Consider the following 24,333-nt stretch of genomic DNA (forward strand, 5'->3'; position numbering starts at 1 on the left):
CGCTCCACGCTGGGCACACACACGCAGTCCCTTATTCTCTCTCTTGCATGCATCCAGAGCAGTGACTGTAAATGCGTTAACACAACAACAGGAAAAAAAACAATATCAGCTTTTATCCATTGCCAATGACAGATTTGCTGCCAAGTAAAGAAGATGGTCATGGCAATCTACAGTGATGCCTCCTAGTAGAAATGACTCAGAGTGAATTGGTATCCAACCCAGCATGATTTCCACCCGGATTTTGCAGGTGCAGACACCGAAGTGTTAGTTGAGCCTGTTTGTTTAGGCCAACTCCTCCAGCATAGGCCGCTTTTGTAAAACATTTCTTTGCATTTGTTTTTTCCTGAAATCCTCCTCCTGCCAAGAGATGTGTTACCTATATCAGCCTTTTTGGAATAGCGGTATCTTGAGAACAGAAATGACCCATCACCTCCACATACTGTGCAACAATAGTCACAACGTGTAACCAACACTTGTTCTGCAGTGTTACAACACTACCTGTAACATTGTTACTTGCTCAACCCAACAACAGACAAAACCAACAGGAAGGTCACACTGAAAATAATAATAAAAAAAGACACAATGCAATAGCTATTAGAAATCACTGTCTTTATTAACGACATGTCACTGGGGAGGTAAAGTCTTGCATGGTCAAATCAATTAGTTTGTCAAAACAGAAAATAAACAGAGGACGTTTTCAGTACAGGACAATGCATAAAGGTTAACGCAACCATGTATTCCCCCTAGCCTGCCACGAATTCGGCATTTGACTTCTAAGAGTTTGCCACAAGTAAAAAAATAAAGAGATAAATTAGATGACAGGATGGTGTTTCATCTTGTGGAGGGAAAATTCCTCCAAAACACAAAACATGTCACAGCAAATTTTAAGAGAAAATACAAACGGTCTAGAAATGCAGTAGAAAGACCCTGTGAGAAAACAGCTCTAGGATAATGAGTGCCATCAAATTGATAAGGTTCACTTCTCTTTATGGTCTTTATGCATACACACACCAAAAACTACAATAAACATTCTGCTTTAACGGCATTTTAGGATTTCATAGGGCATAAAAAATAGTCTTTGCTGCTGTATCTGAATGTGCAGATTCACTTCAATTCTTGCATCAGTCAGAGAGCACTGGACAATCTTTAAGTTTCTCTGTTACAGATTGAAGAATAAAACACAAACCCTACGACAGGCCTTTTAGGAAGTCTTGTTTCAACCAAAAAAATCTTCCTCATGAGTGATGGACCAATACATGCGCATCTCTAGGACATGCTCAGGCTGACAGCACTGAAAATGGGGCAAGAGAGGAGCGCAAGGAAGAAAAACAGCCAGCGAAAAGAACAAGTATGGATGATTCCTTGGCAGGAAAAAAATAATGCATAATACAGTGGAACAGTTTTCTGCTGCAGACTAACTAAACTGGAACTATGTGCTGTACATATTAAACTGGCCCTTGCTGAAGGTTGTCTTCTGCTTGTAGGTCAATATTGCCAGTCTGCAAATTGTGCGTATGTTCTCTGCTAACCTCCAATGCAGCCTCCCCGTCGTGCACCCCTCCGTGTAATGGAAGAGAATAAAATTTAAATTTAGGCTAGAAAACACAGTAAAAGCCAATCAAAAATTTACACGCAGTAACAACAGGCAGCACCAAACTAAAGGAATATTAGCAAGCTATGAGAGCTAACAGATTTTATAGTACTTGCTCTGATTGTGCCAGCTGCTCTACCTACTCTATGGACAACACTGAAAACACCGATGCTTTTCCAGAGGTGATAATGTGGCAGAAACTCAGGCTCAGCAGCACCACCTGAACAACTTTTACACAAACTACCACATGCCAAGAAAGCACCGAAAACACCTTCTGTGACTGAAACGAAGAGCAAGAGATTTCCTCAGTCACTGTAACGCTACAAAGTTGTAAAAAGCTAAGCTTTGCAGCCAAAATACTCATATATTATTCTAAGCACTAATGCCCATGTTGTAGCCCGTGGTTGCTATTTCTGGCAGAAAAGCTCATTCTCTGATGACACTACTGCTACGCCAAAAGGGACCATCTTTTCTGATAAGGAACAGTTTCCCCGAGCCTTTGATTGCACTGTTACAAGTCAAGGCAAGTGATGTTACCCCTTCCCCAAGCCAGGGACTTCTATAATTAGAAGCTTATGCACTTAAACCCCTTGACAGGCAAGTGAAATGAGTGAAGTACCATTAATCCTCACAGCAATTAATTCAGGGTGGAGCAAGCCTGGACAGACACACATCTACAACTGCAAAGGCTCAGAATGGCTATGTGCTTCCACACTGGAATAAAAAGTGCAGATCTACCTCAGATTTTAAAAACTCCAGAGTGCAAATACGGGATGTGCTGGGACGCTAGGATTTAATAATTTAATCGTGTGTGGGGTTTTGTCATAAAATAACGCCTTCTCTTTGGGAAAAAAAAAAAATATCTAATTTTTACAGAACACAGTCCCAATAAAAGAATGCATTCTTCCTTAGATTTACTCCTGAATAACAAACATCTTGGCATTTTTGTTGGCCAAGACAAAAACAAATCACAACCTGCCAGATGTGAGCTATAATAATGGTAGTGGTGATGATTTTGAGTTTGATGTTCATCCCCCCCCAGGTCCCTCCCTCGCCAAATATACTAGTTATGAAACAGAGACTGAAAGGACTGAATGAGAATTTCAGAATCTTTAATTAAGAAAACAGAATGAACTAGAAATCTGGAAAAATAACTTGTGACTAATATGCAGATTTTATCAGCTTGTAGATCGGAAGCCACAGTTTGCTGGAAGTTGTCTCCTTTTTGCTAATTTTCCTCCGATGCAAAAGGCACTTGTGTTCCCTTTCTAACTGAATGCTTTGCCTCCATGCCTTTTGCAGCATATGCTCAAGTTTGCAGTTATTACTGATAGAATGGGAAAAAATTACAATTAAGATTTTATAAAAATTATTTTTAAGCTTAAGTGCTGTAGAATTTAATCTATAATTCAGATATTCACACTCAAACATCAGTCCCAGAATCTTCCCTTGCAAGATTCCTACCTTAGGTGGAATTTAATTAAATAAAGGCTGCTATGGTGCATGCATTTAGACTGTGTCCTCATCAGAGCCTGCGTACATGCATGAGGGCTGGCAATGGCAATAAAACAGTAGAAGTGTTCAGACTACTTTAGGTCAAGTGTCCAGTGGAACAGTTGAAAACTGCTAATTTGGAAGACGATAGATACAACTTTAGAGTGAGAAGAAAAGTCTGCTCTGCGATCGTTAGCTGAAACCCGGGAGTATCCGCACAATTAGCAGAGGGAGCTGGCTTAGCAAGAGGACGCGGGCTGGGAAAGCAAAGCCCCACAAGTGAAGGATGCCTGTGCTTTACGTACGCCTTCAGATCAGGCATTTCTTGAACCCACCAGCCCCAGTGCTAAGGAGTGGGAAGCTGAAGTCATCAGTCATAATCTGTGAAAGGGACAAAACCTGTATCACACGCACGATTACTCCTGCAGGATTGGGGCTTATAATCACTCTCAACCACAGTGTTCTGTAGGGGTCAAACTCTTGGTTCCTTCTCCCCAAAAAAAAGAAAAAAAGCCTCTGCAGAAGTGCCAAGGCACTAATGCTGATGGACTCTGGAGAGCACCTCAGGGGGTCTGTAACAGCAGCAGTAGACTTAGTCCCACTGCAGCAGGAGTAACCGCTGTCAGCTCATTACCCCTACCCCATGTGTTGGTGCAGCACTTGGAGTTTGGGGCAGAAGGTGCGCGAGATGGCGCCTGTGGGCCCAGCGCAGCTCTGCTCCTGCCACTGCTCACCTCTGAGGCTGCAGCCACGCCACAGGAGATGGGATGTACGACGGGGAAAGTACAGACGGGGCATTACGCTGCACATCTCTATTATTTCTTCCTTCTGCTCTGATTTGAGAATTTTGCAAGATGTTTCGATCAGAAAACGCTAATTATGCCAAACTTGGATCACATCAGTGTACCACAGTATATAACTCTGAATAGAACAACTAAAGGCACCACAAATAGGAAGTATATGCATCTAGCTATAGGAATGCCTTTGCTATGCTCAGGGACTGCAACTGTGAATTAGACCTGGGAACAAACTTTCCGTTTCCTAGGATGGTGCTTTAGAAAAAGGCCTACGGATACAGGTTCAGATATAGAAGCTCACACAATCTCGCAATCTCTAAACTGAAGTGAGTAAAGCTATGATAATATGTATGACCAGGTAAGAAACACGATACTGTCACTCAGTTAACAACACAATACATGAGAATGTAACACAGAAAATGTAATCCCAGGGAGTGTGAAAACACGTTAACTCCTTGATGCTCTTCACAATCCATTATCAGCTAGAAAAGGCATGCCATAATATCCAAATACCAAGTGTCAAAGATAAAAGACATGATACACAGCTGTAATCAATTTTAATTACATTGTTTCATCCAGAATCACCCTGTAAACAGGTCAGGAGCTAATTGGATCAATAAATGAATTCCCGTCAAGCACAACAAGCTACACATTCAGCAGGATAAGTTATCCCTGCCTAGGGCTACAGAAAAAGAGTTCGTTCTCAGCATTATCGGGACAAGATCACTTTTAGATTGGCTCAAGTCACGGACCACACGTTGCCAGCCCACTGCTTCCCAAAGGCTCGCTGCAAAGGGCAAGGCTTTCGGAGTGGCTGCGGATAGCTTACATACCCACCACAGTGGTCTTCATTATATTCAGTATTTGAAGCATAAAAAATTCAACAACAGGATATTTTAACTCCTAAAACCAGTCAATTATGTTTGCTGAATGAGACCGTGTGACTGAGTTGGTAAGTGCAACAAAGGAATAAGAGTGAAACAAAAGCCCAGTTTAAAATAGGTTGCTCCTTTAGAAAATTTTGTAATTACACACTGCAAATGCATTTGCATGTTCAATGAGTAACGTTTCTTGCGATGAGAAAGCCTGGAAAAGCTTAATCAAAGCCTAGCTTATCAGCAAAGGCTAATTGGCTTCCATAGTGCATCATCCGGCAGAATCTAGCATTAGTGCAAGCTTTGCCAACCATTAGTTGGCAGAAAATCCCAATTTATTTTGATAACAGAGGTCTTACCTCCGGGGGTTTTCATGACCACATAATCAGGTGGTGCATCAGTGGCCCATCCCACACCCTCCAGTCAGCATCACCCAGTTAATCAACACAACAGCCAGGAAGGATGGGAACTGACCACGATGCAAAGAGTAATTTGGGAAGGAAGAAAGATACAAGGGTGATACATAATGAGTTGAAATATTTTCCTTTTAAGAATGAGTGCAAAATAGAAACTAATTAATAAACTGCCACGAGTAATGCAACCCAAAAATGCAAAATAATGATGGACTGAAGTTTTCCCTACAGCGAGCTGTCATCTCAGTTTGTGAACTGTAAGGCTCATTTCACCAGTGTTATGCAAAGAAATGCCCCTTTTTTTCTTTTATTTAAGACTTCCTATTTTAGCTGCTGAGCCCTCTTTATATTGAGGTGGGTTTGCAGGCAAGGAATAAACCTAACCCTTCTCTTCCTAGGCATGATCTGCCTGTGCAAAAACGTGGTAATATTCTGGGGAAGCACATCTTGGTACTTCCAGACTTGGATTTCCACCAGGATGACACATGACAACAAACAACAAAATCTAAAGAAAGTCAGACCTTATGGGGGGTGGAGGTTAAACACATTTTATATAAAGATTAATTTATTCATTTAACACTCCATTTGAAATAATCTTACATCTATGTCACAGCTTGAAATTGTTATAATCAACCTAGTAGAAAGTATCATGAGATATCATTTGCTTGGTGCAAGTCAACAGCAAGGAGCTAGAAACAGAATTCATTGCCATACTAAATCTAGTACGCAGGAAATATTTTTGCCATTTCATTTCAGTGACTAATTCTAGGGTGAAAAATCAAGTCCCACCAGGACCACCTGTAAGCATCTGGTGGCTATTTGCCACCAGGCCACAGCAAAACAGTATCTTCTTTGAGTCTCATATAGCTATTAAAAAAGCATGTATTATACAGTGCAGAGGCAAACGAGCCAGCTCTGTAAGCATTATAGACTCATCAATACACCACTTCACTGCTGAGAAGCTGAGCTAATTAGCACTGCCCCGCTGACAGCATCACATTAGGACCCAACCCATCCCCTCCGCGTGGCACTGCCTGGTGTTGAGCAGGTCCCACCAGCTCATCGAGAGCCGGCCAAGGCATCTCAGGATGTGTGATGCATGTTCCACTGATACTTGTCATTCAAATTGCCCAGCTACAAAACTCCAACTACTACATTTAAACACAAGCAAAACAATCTAATTTGGGACTTCAGAAGACAACTAAGAGTCCCCTCACCGCCTGTAAATCCAGGTGTCAGACCTGGGCGATTAGGACCATATGTTACCTAGGTGATAAGCCTTTCATTTTTCTGGAAGACATTTGAAATAGAGCATAGGAAGATTAATCCTCCCCGGAGAAGGGAGAGTTCATTGGCTAATTTCTCTTGCATTTAGATGTAATAATTAGGCATATTGATTCTTCTTCTTTGTTCCTTACCGTTATAATGAAATAATTAAGGCAACTTCAAGGAAATATTTGAAAGCTCACTTCACATTGTCTCTTCAAACATGGGCCACCTAACACTTATGTACACACTCAAAGGTAAAAGCAAAGGCAGACTCTCGCCTTATTTATCTCCGTAATTCATCAGGCACCAACTTCAGGCAGCAAAGTGCTGCCTCAGGCTCCACTCCATTTGCTGCCTATCATGAACAGCAACACAAATGAGATCCATCTGGTGTGACCAGGACACATATTGCTCTGCTAAGCTCTCACAGCAGCTTGTTATCAAGGGGGACTGGAGAGAGGTTGACCCCCTCCAAGAGATATGAAGAAAAAAGGGCAATATTTGTAATATTTGTAATTCCCCTTGCAAAGCCTCATGGTAGCATTCCCGCAAAATATTATTCAAAGTTTTAAGTTTAAGATTCTCGGAAGGTGACGTTGAAGTGTCTATGCTGAAGAGCACTCATGACCTCCATTCTCTCAGACAGCAGCACAAGCAGGTTTTTTAAATACAAGTATGAAATTATCCATGAGGGCTCAGTCCTTGCACTACACTCACAGGGGGGAAACGTATCCCTGAGAAGTGGTTTGGGGGCTCCCCAATGGACCTCAGGGATATACAGCTTGGCTGAATGGATCGGGGCCAGAACTGTATGCATTGTGCACATTTGCATGGATACTCAGGGAGAGGCAAAACTGGAACAATTATTAGAAGAATGAATTAAGATATTAAACATGTAAAAAGTTCTGAGAAAGGCCTCTTAAACTGAAAAACATTTTCTCATGTCTAAATCAACATTACTAATTCAACAGTCGATAAGTGTTCTCTGATCTCTCCAACGTCTCAGTTTTAAACAATTTTCAGCAATTTTATATTCAATAACCTTTAAAATATTAATCTTGTAAAAACACAGGGAAACACATATGCATTTTAACATGTTTCCTTCAAAAATACCACTAAGACCAGCTGATACAAAATCATAGTCTCCCAGCTGCTGAGGGGCAAAGGGGACGACTGAAATAAAAGAGCTCAATCCCCCAAAAGCATGCAGATACGCTGTCCTGGAATATGACACCAGATGTGTTAGATGTGGATGAGCATTTAGGTCCAAAGTGAGCACCGAACTTTCCAGAAGTGGGGCATTGACTGTGATCACTGGAGTATCTTGACCCAAGAAGTGAAGTTGCAGCCTTCTCTGCCTTTTCCCTTTGTGCAAAGCTCACTCAGACTCTTGTGACTGATGAAGCTCTGGCACAGTATTAGCTATTAACATTTAATAGGCGTCTCCTGTATCTAGTGGTCACTCTGACAGCAGGGGACCAATGTTTGTGACTGAACACTTCAAACAGAAATCTTAGATGTGGCTACCTCTCAGGAGGAGGAAACATCTGAGGAATGTGTTTCTCTGATATTTATATTGCCTTAGAAATGGTGTTTTCTGTATGACTCACATCCATGTTTTTCACTTGTGATATTTTTAAACTCTGAGATCCAGCACTGATTGGAATGCAAAAAGTGTGACTTTTCTCCCATCCTACCCTGAAGGGCCTTTCAGCCAGGTACAGGTGACAGTAGGAACTGGGAACAGATCGTCTCCAGGTTTACTATGGGAACAGAAGGCTTAAAGAAATAGCCTTGGGATTTATGAACATCATATGTTAAGCTAAAATCTGGCAAGTTACATAGACCCATTTCCTATGAGAGAGACCCCCATTTCCTATGAGAACCTTGTGTATGTTTGAAAACAAACAGAAAAGCCCACCCAGAATAAGGGCTCCTTTCTCTCCCTTCCACCCAAGAGTATCTTTACAGTCTAGATAAGAACTAAATTTTAAAAATGCAATTAATTAAATAAACAATTCGAGGAGATATTCTCATGCCAAGTGACTCAATGCAGATTGTTTACATGAATTTCCTCCCCTGCACATCCCTTCTCAAATTCAGCATGCTCATACGAGGGCATCACAGAGAAACCCATGCCTGTCATGGCTACGTGGTAGGGGCTGCACCCAGAGTGCACAGGTCTGAAGTGTCCAGGTCTCAAAAAGCCAGAAGATGTGGAAAAGATATACAACAAATAATGATAAAAGAGTTTCAGTGCTTTGAAACTGCTCCCCAGAGTCCAGCTTCTCTTTCAGCCTGGAGAATGCTGAAGGGTTCCTTGCTGGAGGAAAGAAATCTTGTTGGCTAGGCTAAAATGTCTTTAACATCAGGCAAATGTAAATGCTGCCTTTCTTTAAATACAGTTTAGTTCCTTTATAGTATCATTCAAGAGACATAAATGCAAGCCTCAAGCTCAGACAGACACAACTAGCTGTTCAATGGAAAATCACGGGCAAGATTTTGCTCTGGGAGGAAGGAATTTGCTGACGGTTTTGCAAAATATTTTTTTCTGCAGGAGCCAGAAAGAAGAGGAAAGTTGAGGCAGAAGAACCACACAAGCAGTCAGAACAACAATAAAGCCTGAAACCTTGAGAAAAGGTAGGAGAGGGCTTTCTGCCCAGCCAGGGGGGAAGGAGGCTGTGAACACGGTGTCCCTCGCTGGGCACAGGAGTGCACCAGGCTCCTCCGTACTGCCAGTGCGAATAAACACGAGTGCATCACCAACAGGTCTGAAGCAACTTCTTCTCTTAAAAGAAATAACCTGCAAAGGTCTGAAAATTTGGCTAACGATTCAGAACAAAAGGCGTAACATTATCACAGAAACTCATTCAGTCTATATAAAAATTTCTTCAGTTCTCCAAGTGACAGCAAATACACTGTTTTCTTTGCAGTAATCCAGAACTGTACAAGGTACAGAGTTTAAATACAATTCCATTCAGATATGTTATCTCTTCCTCTCCCCACCAGCAGCTTTTAAAAGATGCATCTTGAACTTACAGCACTGGAGGGCTATTTCTTCTCAGATTTTTAATTCACTGGCATCGTAAAGACCTTTAGCAATTTATAGTGTGAAGAGCACTTTCTCTTCGGATTGCCCTGCTTTGAGCCAGTTGTACGTTACAGTTACTTCATTACTTACATTGCATTACACAGGGGCAAACAAAGCAGCCGTGCTCCTCTCTGCAGCAGATGCGCCCGGGGGCCGGCACGAGCCAGATGTTTCCCAGGGCGCCACACCAGGCGCCGAGGCCACGCTGCCCGGCTGCTTTACCCCAACTGCCCCTCCACAGTGCCAAGGCAAACAACAGACTTCCTACCCTAACGCTAGCTTGAAAATAGGGTAAATCAGAGAAATACTGCAGAGGAGGCAGCCACATTATCAGGCTACACTAATTAAGGTGCAGCAATTAGCAACACTAAAAAAAACACCAAACCAACAGAACAATAACAACAGACTTGTGGGAGACATCCAGATTCTGTTGAACGATGGAAGGAACACCAGAGGGACCAGAATATACTTCTTCCTGCCTCTTGCCATGATAGTCTTGGCTATTTGTCCAGTCTCAGCTATTTGTCCTCCTGCAAGTCACTGGGACGCAAGCCAGAGTCCTCAAAACCTGAAGCAACACTCCCATGCATAATTTTGGTGACAGTTTTGTCAGGGGTCGAGTCACAGATTTCAGGTTTAGCAACCGTGACCAACCAACACGCAAAGCTTTCGCCCTGTTACTCAGTTACTGCCTAACAAAATGGCATCTTGGCCAGAAAATCCCTCAGTTTTTCTTCACACACATTCAAAGCAGAGCACTCCTGCAGCTCATCGCCTAATTCGTGACCGCTGCTTCTGCGAGACGTCTCTTTTCCCTGGCCCTTCCCATCCGTACATGCTATGTGTTGGCTTTAAACATCGCAAACAAGACAGGTGGTAAAAACCAGAATAGGCTGCAAGAAGCTCACTTTCCTCTTCGAAGGCACCTGCGCTTTCTTGGTAACGCGGTAAGCTGAAGAAGTGCCAGGAGGCCAGTCTATAGGGAATACAGGAGCGCTATACGTGGCACGTTGAATCCGATTTCACTGCATACCACCATATGGAACAGAATTTCAGCAGCATCAAACGTTTACCTAAACTCCATTAATGTCTTCTCCAAGCCAATATTTATAGCATACACACCAGTAGCTGCTGTCAGAGTGTGTATAAATGTTAAACTGAACTGTTAAAGAAACATAATGACAGATGTAGAGATGCTGAAGAGTGCAATCTATTCTAATTTATGATAATTTATTTCCATCATCTGGAGCCCTATTCAGAAGAGAAAGCTGAATGCATCCCAAAGCGCATCACGGGATGGAGCGTAAAAATCCCCAGAAAAAAAAAATCTCTTTTAAACCAAGCAAGAGTACTCTTGTCCTAACACCCAGGACATGCTTAGCAATCTCTCTGTGCAGAAGTAATACAGATGTGGGGTACTTGAGCCTGGCCTCCTGGCAGCCCAGTGACACACAGGTTTTATTGCAAGATGGGAATAGCTGGGAACTGTTTATCCCATGAGAGACGTTTGATCATTGCCGAGTCACTACTTTTTAGGGACTAAGCTGTGCAAAGAACCATTTATTAGCTCTGTCAGAGCCTCTTCAGCTGCTTTAACATCCAACACTGCACCCATGGGTGGCCGGTGCTAATGAGCACATAAACAAAAAGATGGAAAACTATTTTTAAATATGAGTGAATGTGCAATGGTGAGCTATATGGCAGAAAGAGCTTTCTGTTTAACTCTTCAGCAATGCAAGCTGTGCTGAATCGGTTCTGTCATGAGACCCAGGCCCCATCTCAGTCTCCTGTTGCTGTTATTCTGCTGTGAAAACCACGATGGAGAAGATGAAAAAAAGAAAAAAAAAAAGAAAAAAGCAGTGACAGCACTTGGTCCCCGCAGCAGGGAGTGCCGCCAGGCCGCGGAGGACCGCAGGCAAGGAGCTCATTTTCACGGCATCACCCCTCCCTGGGAAGTGCCGTAACACGCGCGGCGACGGCAGGAGGCTTTCTGCTGCGTGGCACACCCAGCGTCCCCTGCATATGTCGGCCCGCTGCGAAGCCAGCTCCTGCTGCCTGCCAGGGCCAGGGCCTCACAATCTGGCCAGGCACAGATTTTGTGCTGGAACAGGCGCCCTCTCCGCAGAGCCGCCTGCCACGAGTGACAGGCTGCAATGGCAGCAGCGGGAGCGTGCACAGCCCACGGAGCCAACGCAGCAAAACAAGGAGGCTCACAAACACAGCTCGCTGATTCTCTGCTAAGTGGACTGTGTTGCCTCTGTGCAGCTCTGAAAAACTCCACGTTTGACCAAAAAAAAGGGCTAGGCACACAATATAAACTAGAATTCAACACCAATATGCTGTCTTAAAAGTCAGATGAAAATTTTTCACCAGGACATTTTCAGCTTTTAGACTTGCTCATCTTTTTCCAAAAAGAGTTGTCATCTTCCCTCTGAAAATATCAACTCTCCTTTGCAAGTCCCAAAGTTAAGGGCTTGCGATATCTGCCCTGGGAACACTACTGCTGAGCCTCCAAGGAGTCTGGGTTGGCCCCTCGCGCTGCCCCTGCTCTGTAAAACAGGCTCTATGGCCAGTCTACACTGTCCCCAAGTGCAGGAGGGTCACGCTTGATGTGATCCATCACCAATTTCTCCAGGAGAAGCAAGCCTGGGGCACTCCAGGGGGATGCTCCAGGCTGTGGAGAGGAGAAAGAGAACATGACCTGACCGCTGTTTCTTTACAGAAATATTTTGAGCTGAAATATTGTAGTTTCTGGCAAAAATATTTCTTCATTCACAACCTCACCAGAATGCCAAAGCTTCCAATGGAAATTTAGGCTAAAAACTATTTTTCCCTCAAGGAACTGAAATTCCTTTTTCCAAATCAGCTCTGCCAATGACTGTTCGATGCAGCAATGATGGACGCTTCCCTGACACCAAGGTACAGCCCAAATCACAAAGGAAAAATACTCCACATGCCAGTCACCTGCCCCAGGCTACAAAACACGAGGGAGCTCACACTAATACCTTTCCTTGCCATGAAAATACTGCATGCTCCCAGCTTGCTTACCTCCTCCTGTCATCACCGAAGCCCAACCACCAACAGCACAGGGAAAACCTGTAACCACGTCTTTATTTGTAGACTTCTCACTCTCAGAAATCAGTGGCGGTGGGACCACTTGGCTGTGTGCCCCTTGGTACCCACACTTTGCATGGCTGTGTAGAAAGCCAGTAGCCTGCCAAATGCTCTCAAACCAGGCACTTGGTGGGGCCAATCAATAGATGTGCCCAGTCAAAGCCATACAGCGTTACTTCTGCTCTCTGAGGGATCAAATTTTATTAATTATCCCACTTGAAAATGATTCTGTTTCACAATAAAATTCTCAGCTTCTGGCCTCAACCCTCTCAAAGAGTAATTCCATCAAGGAAACTCTTCTTGCAGCTCCATTCACAGGAGGAGATTAAAATGGGGAGAGAACATGTTCACTATTGAGCCATATTCATGAATAATCTCCCCCTCCACATGCCTTTGGTCACCAACTGGAAAAGTCAGTTTGCGATGCACTTGGTACTTGGCAGCGTGCAGCTTCTGCACTCGCATCCACACTTAAATGCATCCTTGTGTCTGCGTGCAAGATTACAACAAAACGCTGCTACGACACAACAGAAGCCACCATGTATGTCAGCTCACTGAGATCAAAGGCACACAGCAGCAAAGAATTTAATTAAAATGTTAAAATTAAACAGGAAGGCATCCATTGTTTAATTTTTTGGCAGGCGTGTTCTTTCAAACCCAGACCTAATTCCACTCCAGCATGCTCACTGCCCTTGGAGATGGCAATCAGGAGAGCTCTGTGGATTTATCAGCTGCTGGATTTGGCGGTGGGGGAATCCCACACTTGCTTTAGTTTTGCAAGGAGAGGTTTTCAAGCACAGTGTCTAAAAAAGCACTTGGAGAAACTGCTCAACTCCAAAGGATAATTACTGCAATATTCGTATTCTACAGTAATAAGCCAATTTCCAGCGTCAAACCTAACCCCATTGGGCTGAGCACAACATACACCCACAGGCATCATTCTCCCTTAAGAGTCCCATCCGGGAGCTGTGACCTTGTCACGTTCAACCACTCCCAGCCACCCCTGTCTCCATACAAAGGTTGTTTTAAACAGGGTAAAACACGGATGCAGAGCAGTGCTTCTTTTGTGTGCAACATCGCCTCTGTGTGAAGGGTAGCAGGGGAAGCAACCGTGTGGTTTTAAACTTGCATACAGATGAGGGGTTTGTCTTGTTTTGCTTCGAGCATACATCCAGGGAGAAGATTATTCTGAAAACACTTCAAGAAAGGCTCAAGTTTGCTTGTTAAATAACTGCAAGATATTTCCTGGCATCCTGGGGTATTTTGACTTGAATGCTGAAGGCAGCCATCAGCCATAATACGGCCCACATCAGGGAGGATGAACCAAGAAGCCAGTTTTCTCTTTGGTTTTTGGAAACCTGGCCAAGGAATATTTTACTACTTCTGTAGTACTATTCGGGGTGCCACAGAGGCTTTTCACCTAATATTAGGAAGATCAGCAAATGCAGTGTCAAACACGGGGCCCCAATGCAAGCACCCAACATGCAAGCACCAAAGGATTTGAGCTGAGGCTTATCACTTCAAGCCAAAGATACTTTGGATTTGCATCACCTGAGAAATAACACAGGAGGGCAGAATATTAACATCAGGAAAAGTGAAGACTGAGGACAGACACAAACTTCTTTTTGAAATTCAGGTTGCTACTGAAGAGCTGTTACTATGAATTACTTCCTGATGTATCAATGATCTTGCCGATGTTAGGTAGCATTTCTTTCCGAGATCTTCTGGGCAGAATTTCACCCTTAATAGTTCAGCTTCCTGAGCCCTTCTAGTGAATATTCAGTCAGGCTGTTTGCAGCAGGCTCTGGTACTTCTCATGGAATAAAGATCAAGTTGACAGGTCGGGAGTTTTGCAAGACAGTCAAATCAGATTTATTTCTGACAGTGGGTCTGGGGCTGTACACCTCCCTTCTGAAGATTTATAACACTATTGAAGTCTTCCTGCTCCACAGTTTTTCTCCTGCTTCCCTGACACAGGGAAACAGGGGACTTCCTCCCCACTGCTGACTAGCACATCTCAGCGCCTAGGTTGCTAATTGGGATCTTCTTCACAAAGAGACATCCCCAGTCCCCAGCAAAAGGCCCCTGTGTAGGGTGTCATGATCTCTGCCCACTCGGAAAATATCCACGCTACATTCTGCTTTGCGATGGCGCTGCCAAACGGGGGCTGGGGCACCGGCACCTGCACTTCGCTGGGAACAGGAGCCCCCAGAGCTTCTCCTGACTTTTATCCCAAGCTGCAGGCTGCAGCACTTTCTGCTCCCCGCAGCATTAGCTCAGCAGCTCCTGCAGGCTCTGCCTCTAACACAGCCTTCTCCCCAGATGCTAAGGCATTTTGGAAAGGCACAAACAGAACAGCTTATTCAGAGAAACACATTTATCTATCCATTAGAACATCAAGAAGAAAGGAGAGGTAAAACAATAAAGGGCAACGAGCACATTACTTCAGCCTTTCCTGGCCAGTTTTCTGTGATCATGTATATAATCCACTGCTTAAAGGACCAAAGTTGGCATTAGACTCGTGAGACCTTTCTGCTTTCCTCTCCACGCTGAGGACCGTAACATTGCTTCATGCCATGGATGGCTGCCTGTCTGGAAAACCCCCTCTCGAGGGGCCACATCAATCTAATCCTCTGCTGAGCCTTCTCCCCTAGCAGCACCATGAAAAAACCACGGCAGTAACCAAGCTGTCCACTGCAAGACTCCCTGCCTGGGCTTCACTCCCTCTCACCACAACCAGCCTCTGAGCCTGACTGGCAGGAGTTGTCACCTCACCATGCATTTCAGCTTCAGTCTGAACAGTTTGCAAATGCATATAAATACAAGAAAAAAAAAATCTCTGGACTGTGTGCCCATAGACATGCCCAAATTCATAGGCTACTAATGAGAAAACACCTAGCATTTTTTGTTTATATAAAAGGTTCTTAGGCAACACCACCTGATCTGACTGAATGGCATTGCCAAACCTTTCTAGTGCCACAATTTTTAACCCCCATCATTTTATGAGATTTAAGCATTTACTTAAGAACGGGGAGCAATATTAGCTTTTCTAACCGAGTGAAGTATTCTGAATGGGAAAACACTGCTTCCAAAGACAAATCTGAGAAGTCTCTACAATGGCCAGAAGATAAAACTGTGCAAATTAATCAAAGAAAAAAGCTTACAGTTTGTCTATATTCAGTATTCTTTTGCTTTTGCCAAAAAGCAAGCAAGCTGTCACCTTAGCAACTATGTCACACTTTGCAGTACATATGCCACTTTGAACAAACACCTTAAAAGCAGCACCTCCACACTGTCTGTTCATTTCCATAATGTTCTTTACAGCACTTTGCAGATCCCCCCTGAGATTAAAAGCCATTAAGACCCCTTTGGCCAACTGCTGGCTGGACAGCCGGCCAGACAGCCAAGTGCTGTTTTCCACACTGCGCCCCAGGACCATAATGCGACTTCACCGCTTTTATTCAGTGCCAAAGGAGAAAGCTGCCCTTGCAGAGGTGTGGTTGAGCACTTTGCCTTCCATCACCAGCCCTGCGCAGAGCCCAGTGTTATCGGCCTTCTGCCTCTCCCCTTCTCCCTCAGCAGAGTGGATACTTCAGCCAGCGACCAGGGGGTCTCCCACCCCTTGTGGTCACACTAAGTGCCATGAATCCAGGATAACTCAGGGACCACAGGATCCAAATGATTAAAGGGTTTTACCACAAGCACCTCCAAGCCTGTTCTCCCCTGGCTGCAACATTTGAATCCAGAGATGTCAACATGCAGGGCTTTTACCTGGGGCTCCAATTATGCAGATACTGATTTACAGGAGCGATGACTGAAACATCTCCCTCAAAAATTGACACGGAGACTTCAACTGTGTACATCTGATGGCAGAACTCTCTATCTCCGTGCATCTTCTTGCTAGTTTGAAAGTCAGATCATTTTTTTTCTTCCTTTCATAGAAACCTCGTTTGCATATATAATCAAATTTAGCATTAATGAGTCTCTCTCCTCATCTTCTATTCCTAATGCTTCAAACAGCCACACTCTGATAACACCAGTGGATTCTGCCATTGAGAAGGTCACTTACCACGAGGAAAATTTTACCTGTTTCACCCAGGGATTCCTACAGAAGCAGTACCTAACTCCGGAAACTCCTGCCTCCTGGAGCACTGTATCTCAACCTCACGTGCTAAGCCTACATAGCTGGTTTATACCAGGCCCCACTCTGCGTTGCTTAAGAATCATCAGGATTTAAATGAATTGTTAGGTGACCTTCTAAAATCAACTCTTCCACAATCACATGAGTCTAAGTGGAAAATGGTAGGCACCCTTCAGATGAAAGATGTCATCTATTTGCAATGTCATCAGGCATTGCTGACCTTTCCTCCTTCCCTCCTTGCCTGTACCAGCAGTTGTGCCATTTTAACAGCAACATTTTGATGGGACAAGATTAGCACAGTTCTCAGTTTCCAGAAAGATATGCACACAGATAAACATGCATGTGAACAGCGCGCAGAACAGGCAGCTCTCTGCAGTCTGTGTAGAACCATGGGAGCACGAGACAGATTTTCTGCTCTTTCACTGTTGTTCTGGGTTTTCAGTCTTCAGGGCTTCCATCCTCCTTCTGGTCTGATCCAAAAGCATGTGACTTATCAAAGCCAAAAGTTTCAGAATCACAAGACTCGCAGAAGTTGAGACTTCAAGACCACAAGGTAAAATGCTACATAAACTGTTATTCTTCTGCTGCCTTTATCCCTGTCCCACTGACAGAGTGACCTACGGCTTTTACATCTGTCACCACTGAAAATACAAACACTTTTCAGATCTTGCCTATCACACACAACAGAGCCTGATGTCTAATGGTAAAATCCACCTCCCAGTTCTTCCTCGTAAAAATAACTTGTCCAACAGTTCCCTGCCTGCAGATTACTGATGCCCCGATACATGTTCAGAAGTCATATGTCCAGTGACAAGGACCGATAAAGCCTGCTCACAGGGCCCGGGTCTCTTGGCGCTCACATCCCATTGTTTCACTGTGGCAATTTTGTCTGTGCAGAGCTGCAGCGTATTTTGCATGCATTATGCTAAGCTGCCTATAAGAAATCATCCAATTAATAACAGCTTACAGAGGAAGGTTAGTTACACAGTAATTACCTTTCTGATATTAAAATACCATAGAAATGGATTTACATTTTTTGATTAAGCAGAACATGTTTTATTGACCTGACACTACATATACAAGGTTCCTTTGAGGTAGGAACCGGGACCAGGTTTTCAAGATACCTACATTCCAAGGCAGGCATCAAAAAAATTGACCATACATTTTTTTACATGTGTTTGTGCACCTTACAGATCAAGATGGATGGACCCAGCACTAAAGGCAGCATCCGATCCTGGCATTTGCATAAGTGACATCAGCAGGCAGAAAGAAATATCCTGTTCATTAAGGCTTTTCTTTCAGTATGAGGGTAGAGAAGATCAAACACTCAACGTTTCCAGTCCTGCATCCATGAGGAGCATTAAGGTTCAGCAAGGTTACCCTGCTCCATCACCTGAAGTCTCTGCCCGTGCCAGAGTAGACAGAAGCCTTCTAGTTAAGCATAGAATCATAGAATCAGTGAGGTTGGAAAAGACCCTTAAGATCATCAAGTCCAACCGCTAACCTATCACTGCCAAGTCCACCACTAAACCATATCCTAAAGCACCACATCTACCCTTCTTTTAAATACCTCCAGGGATGGAGACTCCACCACCTCCCTGGGCAGCCTGTTCCAATGCCTGACAACCCTTTCGGTGAAGAAGTTTTTCCTAATATCCAACCTGTACTTCCCCTGGCACAGCAAAACCAAACGAGCACAAGCAAATGTGATGAAGAGTCTCAAGCAACTATAAAATATCTCAGGCCCATAATACTAATCATATATGCCTCATGCAAGCATTACCTTCTTCATTTTTTCTTCATTTATTTTCAGCATCTCAAGATATCTAGGCTGTTCTAGGACACACTTGAAAGCATGCAGCTACTTATGTCCATTCATATGCATGCAAATATAATCCAACAAAAGCGCTCCATGGCCAGATGAGCAATCAGCATTAGGACAAAAGACAAGACTTATTATCAGTCTTTCAAGATTCAGATTCCCTTTGCTTTCCAAATACATCTGTTTGCAAGGCAAGGGTTGCTAACCCTTTCAGAAGCTATACAATCAAAGCAAGCTTGACTTTTGCCAGGCTGACAACAGCCTGGCCTTCTTCCTGGTTCACAAGTCAAATGATAACATTGTGAAGGCAAGGAGGCAGAACAAGGTTAGCTTGGTCCATGTACACACAAAGTTTTGAAACCACCTTGCAATTCCTTTGTCCAGTTTCCATCAGAGATGAATGGTGATGTGTTGTCCAAATGTCCTGAGCTGCTTTGGAAATCTCTGGCACATCCCATGAAGATGCTCATCAGCAGTGATGATTTGCACTCATGCAAGGCCTGGAACGTGTTCTTTCTGCACAAAGGCAAGAATTAAAACAATTCCTCAGACACCTTTGGGTTCGTTGAACATCCTAATGTCCACTTCCAAGTTGTCCTAGCAAGAAAAGCCCCGGTATCCAGAAAATTTGTCCTGCAAAATAAATTGCTCACATCTATCCCGATACAAGCAGCACTGGCTTAGAACCACTTATACGGTCTTCATGCCCAAAATACCCCCTCTGCTGCATCCATACCAGACTAGACAGGTTGCAAGCTGGCAGAGCAGGGAGGTCGTTGCACAGTATTTTAAAACAACAACCTGCAGATAATCAGCAAGGCAATCACAGAACCTTCCGATTTGCGAAACAGTGGAGTATCTGCATCTCTGCTATTTATCGAGGCTTACGGGGAAAGGTGTCACGGGCAGCACTGCAACTCCTGTTATTTCACACAGAAACTGGACAAATGTCCGGTTGCTTTGGGTCTGCAGGAGAAAAGTTGTTTGCGGCAAATCACTCTGAGGAAGCAAAAGAAGTAATTAAAAACCTCAGCCTAGTCATACAAAGTTTCTACTTTTACAAAAGTATTTGTGCAGGTAACCGCCTGATTGTACAAGAGGTAGTTCATATACGCATCACGCTGTGATGCAGAGCTTTGCTTTCCACTTGATTTGCTTTTGTAGGGCTCAAGGGAGGCAACGACTGCAAAACAAATGGACCTCAACTGACAAACTTGCTTGTCTTGCTTACTTTTTGCAGACACCAATAAAAGCAGTCTAAACACATCCAGAGATCCACAGAACTGACGTTAATCCAGGGAGACGAAGGAACATATTTCTTCTCTTTCATCTTTCCTTATTCATTATTGTCAGGTGCATGTATGGGACAATCATTTCTCAAGTGGAGTTGTAATAGTGTTTGTGACTTTGAAACTGGTTGTAGTGCCACAGTAGATTATCATGAGAAATAAGTTTCAGAAGGATACCTTCTTGTGCAAAGATCTGTGGAGTAACAGCCAAGGGAATAAAGAGGAGCAAGACCAAACACGGCTTTTCAACAGCTTTTCCCTGTCCCTAGCATGTGTGATGAACCAAGAGTTGACTCAAAGCTGGAAGCACCCTGGGCCTATCTTGTACAGCTCTGTGCAGTTTTCCAAGCCCAGATTTGTGATCCTCATACGGTAAGTACACAATCTATTACCAAGGTAGAGTTCAAAAAAAGCAACTCTTGCTTAATTTCTAAAGTCACTTTTTTTTCCTTCCTTCTCTCTCAACCTTTCCTGGGCCTGAGCCAATATCGTCTCTTAATGGCTTCTAAACACAATTTCTTTGCTGAAAATAAGATTACAAAGTGCATGAGAAATACAAACGAAAACCTATTACAGTGATGTGAATATTCAGAAGAATCAGTCTTATCTCAGCGTCTTCTCTCCGGGTGTTAGGTGACAGTCAAAGCAGAAGATTGAAGAAGGTCAGATAAAGTCCCTGCTCCTCAAGGCAGAGGTCCATGTCTGAGCCAGAATACAGGTAAGCTAGAATTTGCACACCTATGGATTGCTTCTACAACAGTTAGAGTTTCACACGAGAAACCTACAGCCACCCCAGGTGTCTCCAGACTTGCAAATGTTTGCACTTGTTAATACAAAAATTTCAGCAGCACCGCTGTACAGAGGTTTATTAATAAAGATGTGCTGACCCTGAGCCACCGCGGGCCTACTCAGCTTGCCCAAAAGATGAGAGTGGAAATTCAAGCTAGACTGCCTGGCCCAGCTGAGGATGCTTTTGGTCTACACCATCTCCACCCTATCAGCCCTTCTGAGGAACCTCCCCACCTCTGCCACCTGTGCTGCAAACCCACGAAGCCTCCCCACAAGCATGAGAGCCACCCAACACCCAGAATCGCTGTGTCACCAGCTGGGCTACGGACTTTATTTCTTTGCAAATGCAATCTAGGACTCAAGTGGGAGGTGTTAAGAGGTGCCATGAGTAGCATATGGGCTATAGTACACAAACAACAGGGCAGAAACACCAGTTTTCTTCTTAGATTGCAGAAAGGGCTTTCCCCACCTCTGTGTCCTACCTGTTTGCTTTTCACACTAGAAAGCCAAAACTTGACTTTCTGGGAAATATGCATTAAAAAAAGCCTAAGTTTTCCAAAAGCAGACATTAACACCTCCCTTTTAGATGACAAATAAGCCAAAAGAAGGTAACACTAAAATTACTTGCACTTGCTTTCCCATTTCCTAAACCTGGGTGTTATGATTCAGCCACCATGTCCCTCGTGCGACACCGGCCACACCCCCCGACAGGTGATTACTGAAAAGCTCCAAAAAAACTCATCAGCATTAACAAGAGCAGGTTTAGTAACTTCCATTCTTGACAGCGCTTTTTTCCATAAAAAACACCACTCACACGTCATTTAACACCTGAAATGGAACAGCTGTAAATCCAGCAATTAGTGGCATAATTTGCCTGCCCTGATCAAGCGCATCAAGGGCTGCGAGGCTGCTGGGGAACATGGAAGCGGACACAGAATTAGCTGGACCATTTGGTCTTTTTTTGGAAGTTTAAAATTATAATTAGGCTGATAAAAGGAGTCCGAGGGAAGGATGGATACGTAGTTGAGACTGGAGATGGTAGAGAGAGGTGGATAGCAGTTGGTAGGCATGGTGGGAGGAGAAGGAAGATGAGAGCACCAGGATGAAGCGAATAGAGCCGGCATTTGGGGAATACAAAAAGCCTTTCAAGTATATTAAAGAAAAAGTTTTCCACACTCTGAGATATCATACACTGAAATGTGCTTAGTTCTACTTACACATACATGTCAAAAGGGGAAAAAGTAATTTCTCAGACCATCTTAAGGGTTAACACACTCTGCACCCTTCTCCCACGTTCCCTTACTGCCAAGGACTGAGGCACCTCAGCCATGGCAGAACAGCTGTTTACGTATAGCCGCATGTGCGGTGATACATATACAAACAGGCGACGTCCGCACAGAGCGGCCGGAAGAGTTCTACGCGTGGCTTTCAACCATGACAAAGGCAACTTTTATGCTTGGCTGTTGGAGGAAGTTACAGAACTGCAAAGGAAAAGTTCCCACCTGCTGTCCCGAGGACACCAACATGCTGGGGGGAACAGTTCCCCTGAGGGCACAGTGCACACCCCCCGGCCTAGAGCCCTTCCCGAAAGAGCTCGCCTCCCAGCAACCACCAGACACGGCTTCACTGGGCAGGTAGTCGAGAGACCACACTCCTAGCAAGCAGCTATTTGCCATAGAGAGAGCTTTGTTCCCCGTTCTGCTTCGTGGCGAGCGCTGCATGGTGGTTGAAGCACCCTCAGACTCGTGTTTGGGGCTCAACCCCTGGATGACCTCACGTCTCCTCAAGGTAAGAGCAACAGCACCAAGTGGGTTTGTGGGAGCTCTGGGCAAGCAACACAAGGGACTTCATCCGTCCTCCGCACGCAGGTCACCCCGCTGTGGAGCCACCTTGGCCCAGGCCCATGGCAACGCCACATCCCCGCCACCCAGCTCCACAGGACCTGGTGCTCCGAGGCACCCAGCAGGGAAGAGAAGCTGCTGACGGCGAGCAGGGACCGGGTCCGGGGTGAGCGGCCGCCCCCAGCACACCAAAGCACCCCCTCGCAAAGGGCCCACAGCCGGTGGGTGCGAACATGTGGATAAACGCACCCGCACGGGGACGTGCCCCCCAAAATACGCAGCTTACATAATTCGCCAGCCAGTCGGCGTTAGGGGAATGTGATTAATCCTCCATGACATGTTCTGAACTTTCCGTTCAGAGAGGCTCTCTCCTCCCGCAGACCTACTGGCGATGAATGTCATTTGACCTGCAGACTTCACTACAAATGAGCATCAGAGCAACAAACAGTGACATTGCTCCGCAAACCAATTATCTGCCTCCTTCCCCGCTCGGCCCAGAGACAAGTTTGCTAAATGCATAATAAGGATATTTTTTTCCTCGGCTTTTTTTTTTTAATTCTTTTATATCCAGTACAAGAAGGGGGGGGGGGGGGGGGGGCACTCACAAACCCAGCCCTCCGCCCGCCCCGCGGGCCACATCACTGTAGGATGGGAGTCCCAGCCGCAGCCCCTCGCCCCCCGTCCCTGTCCCCGGCCCCTCCGCAGCCCCCGCCGCCGTCCCAGCCCGGCTCCCACCTGTTCCGCGGGGCAGAGCGCCGGGCGCGCACTTTGGGGACTCCCCCCGCAGCCCACCCGCGGCCGAACCCCGCCCCGGGGGGGGACTCACCCACTCGAGCACCCTAAGGAAGGCCAGCGGTTCCTTCACCACACGGAAAGTGCCGGCGGAGGCGAGCTGCGGGCAGAGAGAGGGGAGTCAGCACCGCGCCCGCTCCGCGCTCCCCCCGTCTCCGCACCCCGCCCGCCCTCCCGCGGGGCTCCGCGTACCTGGTCCACCGCCTCCATGGCGCCGCAGCCCCGCGCAGGGGAGCGGAGGGGCGCGGAGGGGAGCGGAGCCGCCCGCCAGCCGGGGATGCGCGGCGCTGCCCCCGCGCAGGGCGGGCGGAGCAGCCGGGCGGGGCCCCGCGCCCCCCGCCCCGCCCCGCCGAGCCTCCCCGCGCCCTCCGCGCCGCCCCGCCCCGCAGCGCGCCCCCCGCCCCGCCCCGCCGGGCCGCCCCGCGCCCCCCGCACCGCACCGCAGCGCGCCCCCCGCACCGCCCCGCCGGGCCGCCTCGCGCCCCCCGCCCCGCACCGCACCGCCGGGCCGCCCCGCGCCCTCCGCGCCGCCCCGCCCCGCAGCGCGCCCCCCGCCCCGCACCGCCGGGCCGCCCCGCGCCCCCCGCCCCGCACCGCCGGGCCGCCCCGCGCCCCCCGCACCGCCCCGCCGAGCCGCCCCGCGCCCTCCGCGCCGCCCCGCCCCGCAGCGCGCCCCCCGCACCGCCCCGCCGGGCCGCCTCGCGCCCCCCGCACCGCCCCGCACCGCCGGGCCGCCCCGCGCCCTCCGCGCCGCCCCGCCCCGCAGCGCGCCCCCCGCCCCGCACCGCCGGGCCGCCCCGCGCCCACCGCACCACCCCCCCGCCCCACTCCGCCGGGCCGGAGCCGGCCCCCCGCACCGCCGCGCACGGCACCGACCCCCCGTCCCGCGGGGCCCCGCGCCCGCCTCCACCCGCTCCGCCACTTTTTAAAAATTATTACTATTTTTTAAAAAATATATTTTTTAATTCAGAGCAGGAAGGACAAGGAAGACATCGAGGAAAGAAAGAAAAAATAA

At 46.2% G+C, this 24,333-nt stretch overlaps 1 protein-coding gene across 1 annotated transcript in view; it reads right to left on the reverse strand.

Annotated features, from left to right (window-relative positions):
- The window catches only part of SYNPR (synaptoporin), a 112,831-nt gene extending 89,203 nt beyond the window's left edge, over positions 1 to 23,628 (reverse strand). The window contains exons 1-2 of the mRNA XM_064453570.1: positions 23,511 to 23,628; positions 23,353 to 23,418 (exon numbers count right to left, since the gene is read on the reverse strand). Coding sequence (XP_064309640.1) covers positions 23,353 to 23,418; positions 23,511 to 23,528 — 84 coding nt within the window. The 5' untranslated portion in view covers positions 23,529 to 23,628. The remainder of the gene's footprint in view (positions 1 to 23,352; positions 23,419 to 23,510) is intronic.
- Positions 23,629 to 24,333: the final 705 nt, after the last annotated feature.

Source organism: Phalacrocorax carbo, chromosome 6 (genome assembly GCF_963921805.1).
Source record: "Phalacrocorax carbo chromosome 6, bPhaCar2.1, whole genome shotgun sequence".
NCBI classification, from domain to species: Eukaryota; Metazoa; Chordata; class Aves; order Suliformes; family Phalacrocoracidae; genus Phalacrocorax; species Phalacrocorax carbo.